Source organism: Oryzias melastigma, linkage group LG24, assembly GCF_002922805.2.
Source record: "Oryzias melastigma strain HK-1 linkage group LG24, ASM292280v2, whole genome shotgun sequence".
NCBI classification, from domain to species: domain Eukaryota; kingdom Metazoa; phylum Chordata; class Actinopteri; order Beloniformes; family Adrianichthyidae; genus Oryzias; species Oryzias melastigma.
In genome coordinates this window covers 4,197,736-4,208,469 of record NC_050535.1, presented here as the reverse complement: position 1 = coordinate 4,208,469, position 10,734 = coordinate 4,197,736, and the positions used below count along the sequence as shown (strand labels likewise).

The 10,734-nt window shown below is 36.2% G+C and overlaps 1 protein-coding gene across 1 annotated transcript in view; it reads left to right on the top strand.

Moving 5' to 3' along the window:
- Positions 1-10,734, top strand: part of lama2 (laminin, alpha 2) — a 179,570-nt gene that overhangs the window by 141,152 nt on the left and 27,684 nt on the right. Inside the window, exons 45-50 of the mRNA XM_036210649.1 lie at positions 445-583; positions 1,229-1,331; positions 2,585-2,701; positions 5,020-5,202; positions 5,996-6,150; positions 7,107-7,250. Coding sequence (XP_036066542.1) covers positions 445-583; positions 1,229-1,331; positions 2,585-2,701; positions 5,020-5,202; positions 5,996-6,150; positions 7,107-7,250 — 841 coding nt within the window. The remainder of the gene's footprint in view (positions 1-444; positions 584-1,228; positions 1,332-2,584; positions 2,702-5,019; positions 5,203-5,995; positions 6,151-7,106; positions 7,251-10,734) is intronic.

Below are 10,734 nucleotides of genomic sequence, written 5' to 3'. Positions count from 1 at the left end.
CTGTCAATCATCAAGCTATATTTCCATGTACAATAAGGAGAAAATTAGCTATTTCAACCAGTTTGTGGCAAATATATGAGAAATAAACATTAGAGTCGGTCCTGAACAGTAAGATCAGCAGAACTCAAAGAACTAAAAGAAAGACTTTTATGTCTACAATATTACTCAGAGAAAACAGAGATGTTTACTTAAAATGAACAGGAAGTATAAACGTGTGCTTTCACAATAAAGGTATATGAATTAAAGCAAATACCCACACACATTTTACATTCCAGACTTATTTCCTGCTAAGTAAGTTTAATTGACAAATTGTGTAAAATGTTCTTTTTTTTAATTTATGTTTTAAAAATGTATTTACTGTTTATATTTTTTAAGAAGCTGAAAAAAGAGCTAATTTTGTTTAAAAAAATTAACCTACATATTTTTTTCTTTTTTTTTCTCCAGCATTTTAGCAGAGGCTAAAAACCTCTCCTTCAACGCAACTGCCGCGTTCCACGCTTACACTAACATTAAAGACAAAGTTGATGCTGCAGAAAAAGAAGCCAAAGAGGCCAAACAGAGGGGAACCGAGGCGCTGGAGCTGGTAAGAGCACAGAATGACTTTTTTTTTTATCTTTCTAGAAGTTATTTATTTTTTGCATCCTTGAAAATATTTTTTAGGATTTGGTGAGCATCAAAAAGTCACTTTACAAACAGAACCTGTGCTGTATATTGAAGAAATCTCTCAGACAGTAGGCAGAAGCACTTCAGCTTTCCGTATTACGAGAGTGCTCTCAGTGCTGAGTGTGAACACTTCTGTATGCAGCAGCTGTAATGTAAGCTTGTCGTTCTCTTTAGCTATCGCAGAGAGATCAAAGCTCGTCTCTGACCCGCTTCTTTCCTCTTCCTCCTTTTTTTATTACAAAATCATCACTGTGCACCACAAAATTCAGTTTACTATCACATTTTTTCCTGTTTTATTCTTTTTTTTACCACTTCTTTTCATGTTATTGTCATTTTTTTACTCAAATGTATTTAATTTACTGATGCATAAAAAAGTCACTTAATGTTAAGAATTTCTTTTAACGTTTTTAATTTTTTTTAAATGTGTTAGAGAATTCATGAAAAGTAGGTCAATTTTAGGTGCTTATTAGCCACACAATGCAGCCATTTTTATGTACATTTTGCTTATTTCTTAAACTGTAAGGCGAGATTGTGATTGTTTGGTCATTTTATTTTTCGTTTGTAGGCTATGGGTCCAGACGTCCCAGTAAAGGAGGCGGCTAAGAGTGCTCTGCAGAAGAGCCACGTTTTATTGAACAAGGCAAAGCAACTGGAAAATGATGTCAGAGGTATTTAAAGTGTTTTAAAGATGCTGTTTATGTTGTATTTAACATGCTCCTGTGGTATTTTTCTGATGATGGAGGACGTGTATTGAGAAAATGAAGCTTAAAATTGCATTTCCGAGGATTTACTTTGTTCAAATTGTTGTGAATCCGAAGCAGATAAAAAAAATAACACGCTGAGCAGACTTTAAGGTCGCTGCATTGAGCTCTCAGCAACAGGGAGGGGAAAGGGGGCGGAGTTGCTCTGCACCAACTGTCCCACCCACAACTCAGAGGCAAATTTCTTCCGGACTCCTACTGCTCTGCAGAAACTATGTCCTAGAAAACGACACAGCTTTTTAGATTTTGGATTAAATAAAAGAAATAACTTTTTCTTGTTGTTTATCTCCATCAGTCAAGGGGTGTGTGGGTGTGAAAGGGGGTGTGGGAGGAGACTATTTACATTTTGTGCTTTTGCTTGTATTGGTTGCCTGATTGATTGATTGATTGATTGATTGATTGATTGATTGATTGATTGATAACTATGATTAAAATACCACTGGGAACACTTTAGCAATAAATCAAAAGATGATTGGAGTGTGTATTTAAAGTTATAACTTTCGTGGGAATTTGGTCATTTTAGGGTTATGAAGTTAGCTTTGGAGTTCCACAAAGATCTATTCTAGAACCAATACTATTTACCAAAATGTGCCTTTGCTTTAATTAAATTGAGATTAAAAATTAAATTAAATTTAAAAAACCAAATCTGGCATTGTACATTTTTATGCAGATGATTATCAGATTTATGTGTTACCTAAGAGTGAGAACTTCAGTGTGAATTTAAGAAATGTTTACATTAAAAAAGTTCTAGAAATGTCTTCATAACAGATTCAAATCTTACGTTTCGCAAGTTTTTGCAGAAAAAAAATCTATAATATTATAAATATGCATTAATGTAAGTAGTATTACCTTATTTCTAAGGGTGTACTGTTCGTTTTAACAACAATTTTAATCATAAAATAATTTTTGATTAGCCAAAAAAGTTCAAATATATATTTCTGGTACTGAACAGTCCAAGTGAAGCTTTCCAGATTTCTTTGCATTTCTTGCAAGATAATCAAGTGTAAGAATTAGAGTCAAATCCATCCACATTTTACTTTGGAACAGTCGGAACGTTTAAGGAACAGCTCAAAAGTTGATCAAATTGGGAGGACTTTTTGCAACATTCAAACATGCATTGCTGTCATCATTTACTTCCTGTGATGCTCATGTATTCACAGAAAATGCCGACAGCGTGGCGGGCCTCAAGGGCCGAGTTAAAGCAGCAAAAGACAAGAGCAAAGAGCTTCTCAAAGCCATCAATGGAACTAAAGCGACGCTCGGCGCCATTCCCAACGGTACGTCTCCACAAATCCTCCGCCTGTGTTTGTGTGTGAGCAGGTAGGTAGAAATACGTGCCTACTTTGCTCTGAGATAAGAAGAGAAAGGATCAATAGCTGTGTGCTGATAAAAGTTAGCTGCTCTTAGGTGAAGGTGAGAGAGATTAATACTCTAAATTAAACAAAGCCTTTAATTCCAAATTAAATTGAAAAGAGTGACTTTGAAGCAAAATATCTAAAAAATAGTTGTTTCTAGTTTCTAGTTAGTTGTTAGTGTTGGGACAGTTTAATTAATATAGTAAATCATCAAACACTTTATTAGATAAAACTGAAAATTGGACCTAAACAAAAAAAACGTTTTAATAATTTGAAAGTAATTAGACAAAAAATGCATCTAAGTCAGATGTAATAACAAGAGATTTATCCATGGAAAAAAATAAAATAAAAAATAATAAAGAATTAATAAATAAAAAAATTTAAAAAATAAAAAAAAATGCTTCTTCAGTGAAGCATTTTGATTATATCCCAACTTGAGCGACACACACTGTAAAAAATAAAACATTAAAACAATTTAACAAAAGGTCTGTAATTGGTTGAGTTTATAATATACATTTTTTTTTAATTAAAATCATTTTTTGTTGCATAATCATCAACTAAAATGCAATTGGATGTAAATTAATTATTTGAATTGAAACACATCACAGAGCTTTTTCTTATTTCATCCAACTTTTTAAAGTGTAAGACAGCAAAATAATGTCTAGATATTTGAAATAAAAATTGCATTTTTTTTGTCTAAATGTAAGCGATTGCAGGGGTTGTTTGTTTTAGTACAAAACCTTGTGTTCTTTTTATAAAATGTTATTTATGAATCAAAAAATAATTTTATTTCTTAATAGTTTCACTGTTATTTTTTAGTGGTTTTTAGTTTGCTCAAATGTCGTTTTCTATTTGTTCCACATGCAAGAACGCCTCAGTTTGTGTCTAGATTGTAAAGGGAGACTCCCATAGACATTAATCCACTTAAACTGAAGTTTTTGATGATATCTGTAGGATTCTGCAATAACTAAATAAAAAGTAGGTTCAGGATTTAACTTAAATGGTTGTGGCCCACATCAAAAAATGTCTTTTCTTCACCTAAAAGTCACTAAAGCAACCATACCACTGGTTTGGACATTTTTTTGCTTTAATTATTAATATTACAAAATTAAACAATAAGCATGAAAATTTGACATTTTGCTGGTTTTTTGTGTTAATGTGAACTTTTTTCCACAGGAGTCAATTTTGATTTACCAGTCCCTAGTGGTCATTCGAGGAACTGCAACATTTCTTCTTAATTATTTTAGATTTGGGAGATTTATTATTATTATATGTAATTATTAGGGCTGTCAGATTTGTCGCGTTAAAAACGCATTAATCTGACATGTGCTTGACGCCGACAATTTTTTTGACGCATTAATCGCGGATTTTTCTCATACGTGCCTTTCCATACTGTGAGCGGGCGTCCCCCCTTTAACTCACCGGCTGCTCTCACTTGATCACGGGCGGGTCTCCAACCACCGAGCTGCTAGCTAGAACCGGCCGGCGCTAGGACCTGGAGAGCTCCTGCACCCTAACCCGGCTCCGTTTCGCGTCCAGTACCACGTCTGGACGTTTTAAGTGTTCTGGAAGTTTAAGCGTGATCCAGCCCCAGCATAGCGGTCTGTCTGCCGGCATATTCATGGCGTGAGCTCCGCTGGACACGTCGCTGTATCGAGCTGCAGCCAGAGAACGCAGCGGCAGTAACAGACTGTCAAACTATCCACAGTGTATCCCGCTTTTCTCAGTCTTTAATGTTTTAAAAAACAAAGTTAATTTGAAATGATAAATCTCTATTTCATTTATTACTGTAGTTCAGCAGAGGAGGAAAAGATTTGGTCCTGACAAAAAATGAACATGAAAGTGTTATGGAAATGTTATTTTTGATGTTTTTTATTTTATTTTACTGAACGTTGATTTAAGTTTTAAATTTAAAATGCCCTTCACTTGCACTTGGGCTTTTGTTAGGCATTTTATGTTACAGCCTTTTATTGTTTAGAAAGTTTATCTCAATACAATGTTACAAAATAAAGTATTTCTGAGGAAAACTATTAATTTTGCCATTCTTGTTTTCATAATAAATGTAGAACTGCTAAATTCCACAAAGCACACGTTTTTTTCCTTAAAAAAAAGCCACATTTTAGTTTGCGATTAATCGCAAGTTAACTCGGGAAATGCGATTAATCGCGATTAAAAATTTAATCGCCTGACAGCTCTAGTAATTATAGTCCTTTTTTTATCTATGTCCTATTCCTTCATAGACACATCAGCTAAGCTGGCAGCCACAAAAGCTGTAGCGGCTGACGCCAACGCCACCGCCATCGATGTCCTGGAGCGCCTGGGAGAACTCAACCTGCGCCTCGGCGGTCTGCAGCTCAACTACAGCGAGCTGGAGGATACAGTCAGCGCAGCCAATCAGATGATCCAGGACCCGGAGAAAAACAGTAAAGTTTTTATTGTTTGTGCTTTTATTTTGAAAAAAAAAAAAAAAGTTCAATTTAATGTAATTATGATTTACTTTAAATCAAAACTGTTTTTATTTATTTTTTTTATTTTAATATTGCTTGTTTTGTCACAGAAGTTATTTAGTCTTAAAATAAACTGATTTATTGGACTTTTATTTTTTACAAATTTTTCATTTCATCTGAATTTTATTTCTCTTTCTCTTTCTCTTTGCCATTCCCCACAGCAATCAGTATGTATATCTTACTTATCTTGTTGCAAACGTGTATAATTTTCAGTGGTGCACCAATGCTGGAGCGTCACCAAAATGTATTTATTTTTATTTATTATTTTTATTTATTTATTTATATTTTTATTTTAAACAGCTACTTGGCCTTATTTGAAGTAATCAATATCTAAACTGATTTAACGATGGTATTGGTGCGCCACACTCATTTTATGACCACTTTGTACAAAAGTTGCTTCTCATAATGACTCTGCTTGAGCATGAGAGCTCTGCAAAGCGTAGATCCTCTTTTGTAAATTTATCTTCTAATTTTTCCATCTCCTTTTATCTCCTCCTTTTACAGTAAAATGACATTTGAACGGTTCTTTTAGAGGCTCAGCTACACTAATTGTTTGCCAGCTTTTTACACGGCTCTCACTCTTCTTATTCATTCGCCTTCCGTGTTTCCTCTCGCCTCTTTTTTAAGCTGATCTCTTCCTTATGAAGATAAAAGGAACGTTTACGGTTCTGCACGCGAGTTTGATTTGTATATTTTTGTCCTCCCTCAGTCCACGCTGCCGGAGCTAAAGTGAAGGAATTGGAGGACGAGGCTGACAGACTGTTGGAGAAGCTGCAGCCAATCAAAATGATGCAGGACAATTTAAGACGCAACATCTCCCAAATCAAGGAGCTGATCAGCCAGGCCAGAAAACAAGCCAATTCAGTGAGTTCAAAAGATGCTTAAAAATCTGATTAAAGAGAAAAGATCTCTCAGATGCTCATTTTATAACTTCAAAAAGATTATATAATTTTCTTATCAATGTATAAAATAATATCTTAAATATATATTATATGAATTTGTATTTGTGACGTCATTTTCATTTCATTTATTCCTGAAATTGCTAGATTAATTAATCAAATTCAAAATGTTTGTGTTTGAAAGTGATGCAGTGCCTATATACTTATATATATATATATATATATATATATATATATATATATATACTGCCTTTACATATATAAATATACATGCAGTATATATAATATGTATATATAAATATTTATATATCTTGTGTTGGCTATACATTAAATAATCCAACATATTCTTATATTCAATTTATTTTACGTCCACATATTGATATTTGGTTAAGGCCCCCCTTGTGTCACTTTTTGACGTTTCGCCGTCCCCAGCTCATTGTTATTGACGTGTCGGCTGTTCCCATTAAATCAAGGGTCCCCAGTCTCCAGGCCGCAAACTGGGACCGGTCCAGTACCAAGATGTGGAGTGTACCGCTACCCTAACCCAGTACAAGTTTGTGTCCAGCCCTGGTTCACACCAGGTACCGCGTCTGGCACCGGTTTGGGCTCGATACCGCGTCAGGTGCCGCATTCTGAATTGGACCGGGTAATGGTAATGTTGCTGGACGCATCCTGAGGACCAGTCTGTGTCCGGTACTGTGTCCAGTATCGCGTCCCGAGGGTTGCGGACCCTTTATATTACGAATAATGACGAGTTGGGGACATCCAAAATGTCAAAAAGTGACGCTGAGAAATCCTTAGCCAAACTTCAATATGTGACGCCTTGGGGATGAGAATGTCATGAATAATCAGACTCCATTGCACACATGCAACACAAACCCTAACAAATAATAAGCTCTGTTTTGCTTTTCCTCCTTCAAGATTAAAGTCTCGGTTTCATCGGGCGGCGACTGTCTTCGTAGTTACCGTCCCGACATCAGAAAAGGGAGGTACAACACCATCATCCTTCATGTCAAAACCACCACACCTGATAACCTGCTCTTCTATCTGGGATCCACTAAATATGTAAGTACCTCCTTGATTATATGAGAAGGCAAAGCAAGCCCATGTCATCATGTCTCCACCACTGTGCATGTCAATGGGTATCAAACGTTTTATGTTTTAATTGTTCCTTTTTTGCCAAAAACCCAAAAAGGCAACCTATGCATGTTTAGTCTTCTTACTTTAACACTTATCATCTTTAGTGAATTTAGGAATTAAAGAATTTTTAGGAGTACAGCATTCTTTCATTTATCGCGGTTAATAATAAACTGCGATAAGTGAAATCCGCAAAATTACAGACGTTTTAAGGCTGTAAAACCCCCTCTGTATTAGCATAAACGCTTTTCTCAGACATTTATTAACATTTTAACACTTTTCTCTCTTGTTTAAACTCAAATGATTAAAATAAGTCCAACTTTAAAGAATGGAAACAACGTTGCAGATTTATTCATATTAGGTAAGTGGAACGCTTTCTGTACAGGAGATGCAGCACAGAGGAGATTGATTGACAAAGTCTACAGCCAATCAAGACTCAGAACAAAATATGTTGTTTAAAAAAAAAGTGCAAAATTAAAGCTGCGAGCAGTGTTGTACGGCCTCCAAGCGCCATCAACCGCCCTGGCTGCCCGCCTTTGACCTGACCTGACTCACTACGCTCCCCTGACTCCCCACTTCTGCCTCTGTTAGTCAATTGATGTAAATAACACTTATTTCAAAATGGCGGCTTTTTGTTTGTTTTTTTTCCATAGCAACCATTTTATGTTTTGGTCACTAGGGGATACCAAACAGATCAACATGAGTTTCAGAAGAATCAACGAAAGTAAACTTTTGGATTTCCTTAGCAACGGAGGTTATTTTCTAACCATTCCTTATATGTTCTTATCCTATGTTATATTATTTCTTCTGCTCTGGCCAGGGATCATTATATCACAATTTTTTGAATTTTTTGTTAAAAAATGTACAAGTAACAGGAGAACGCCACTTTTGGGAGCCCACCACACAAATTCTACAACTTCTATTTGAACATTTTTTCACAGTAGCGTCCCCAATAATGCCTGAGAAGTTGATGAAAATCCCTCAGATAATCGAGTTTTCTTTGTAACTGGCACTAAAAGTGTTTTTTTTTTCTTAAAATTCAAGATGGCAGAGGTCAAAGGTCGATGAATCTCCAGGGGTCATTGTTTGGTTAAGCTGGTAGTATTTGTGGGAAGTTTCATGAAGATCAAAGAAAACTGCCACAAAATGGCCGCCAAGCTGTAGGTTGTGTAGTTTTGAAACATCTTTTGACATCCCCGACATGGTTTTTTGTTTCATGAGTTTTTCCGCTTCATAAACAATTTTTGGCCCAATTATTATTACACTCACCAAGATGTCATCGGGGGAGGGGTACTAGACGTGTGCAAATGTTGGTGAGTTTTTGCGCATTTGGCGGGATCAAATTTTCGCTCAAAGATACAGACATTTTTCCAACACAAAAAACAATCTGATCCTTGACTGCTGTGAGTCATGATTACACTGAAAAAAGTCCACAAAGCAGCGAGAAGGTCTGACATAGTGATATTTTTTAACCTAAGGTTGATTTTTTTTAAAATGGATATTTTGGCCAATTCTGTTTAAAGTGCCGAACAATAGAATATAAAATGCGTGGTAAAGATTTCACAGCCTGTTTGTGGAGAAAGAAAACCCCCGATCACCTTGACCTTGAGTTAACTCAGACCTTAATGCTGCCGAACAGCACAAGGACAAAACTTCCGCTTTTGTAGAGGTGTAAACACTGGATGATAATCAATAATGCATAGACGGATAAACCACCTGTTATTTACTGTACACTCATATCTAATCGAACAAGAAGTACCATCTATTGTATTTTGAGCTTGAATTCACACATGCGATTTTCAAGATGTTTTGCACAAACAAGAAAGCTATTAAAGGAGGTATTAATCCTCTATTATAGAAATAGTTTTAAATGGGAGATAAAAGCTTTAGGAGATTTTGGTCAACTAAACACACAAGTTGGCACAAACACATGCTTGCACATTTGCCTAATATCGGAATAATTAAAACGTCTTGAGACATAGCCACCAGCACCCTTAAAAAATCCTGCTTGACTGTTTTGAAGAGCTCCTTCCGTGTGTATTGGTTTGTGCGTGTTAAAGAGGAGCAGCAATTAACAACAAGTTTATGTTGCTCTAAGCTTTACTGTGATTTCCCCCGAGAGATCTTTGCTTTGCTTCATCAGGTTTGGAATTCTGGAACACGTTTGTGTGGACGTTTGTGCACCTCTCACTCTTTTTCTGTTTGAGTATTCAAAAAAATAAATGTGTGTGTGCGTGTATCCGCAGTGTTTCCTTGTAGTTTGTGGCGCCGGTTGAATAATAACGAACGCCGTCCTGTGATCTGTGCTGATGAATAATTGCTTTTACCCTGGAGAGACAAGAAAGTTATGTGTGCATACTCGAATGCCCCTCAGTCTGTGTCTGTAACTGGTGACTTCAAGTGTGACTCTGTTCAATTCTAATTGTGTGCCGTACCAAGTGAATAATAATACTATGTAGATACTTCAGAGGCAGCGTGTAGAGGACAAAATGTTCATCAAATGTATATAAAACAGGATCCTTATAGGGAGAGCCTGAGAAAAGCTCTGAAAATAGACTAGAACTTCCGTGTTCAGCTTATGATTTTACAATCAAAACCTTTTTTTCTGTTTTGATATAACCATATTTATGTCAGATTTAAGCGTGTGGTCATTTTTGCATCACAGCCCTCACAAGGTGTTAGAATAGTTTGGGTTTATCATTTTTGTTGCTTCTAAAAGACCCACTCCAATTAAAAAAAAATGCGTTTTTGGTTTTTCTAACATATTCTTGTAGCTCTTTTTTGGTTAATGGAGGACAAATATGAATAAATCATATTTCTTTATTCAAATCGTTGAGAATCAACAGCATATGATAAAAAAAAAAAAGTTTTATCCATCCATCTTCTTGACCGCTTCTTCCCTTTCGGGGTTGCGGGGGTGCCGGAGCCTATCCCAGCTACTGTTGGGCGAAGGCGGGGTACACCCTGGACAGGTCGCCAGTCTGTCGCAGGGCCTCAATCACACACACATTCACTCTCACATTCACACCTAGGGGCAATTTAGAGTCACCAATTAACCTATGAAGCATGTTTTTGGACGGTGGGAGGAAGCCGGAGTCCCCGGTGAAAACCCACGCATGCACGGGGAGAACATGCAAACTCCACACAGAAAGGTCCCAGCCGGGATTTGAACCGGGGCCTTCTCGCTGTGAGGCAAGAGCGCTAACCACTGCGCCACCGTGCAGCCCAAAAGTTTTATCAGTGGTAGAAAATACACTGCAAAAAGTGAAATAATTGATCAATTAACAAAAGCTGTAATTATTACATCCAAAAATATTTGGTTTTAATCAAATTAAATGTTTGAGACGCGTAAACCATTAAATAAAAATGTTGAATTGATGAAAACGAATCATTTTAAACAAAACAATTTACA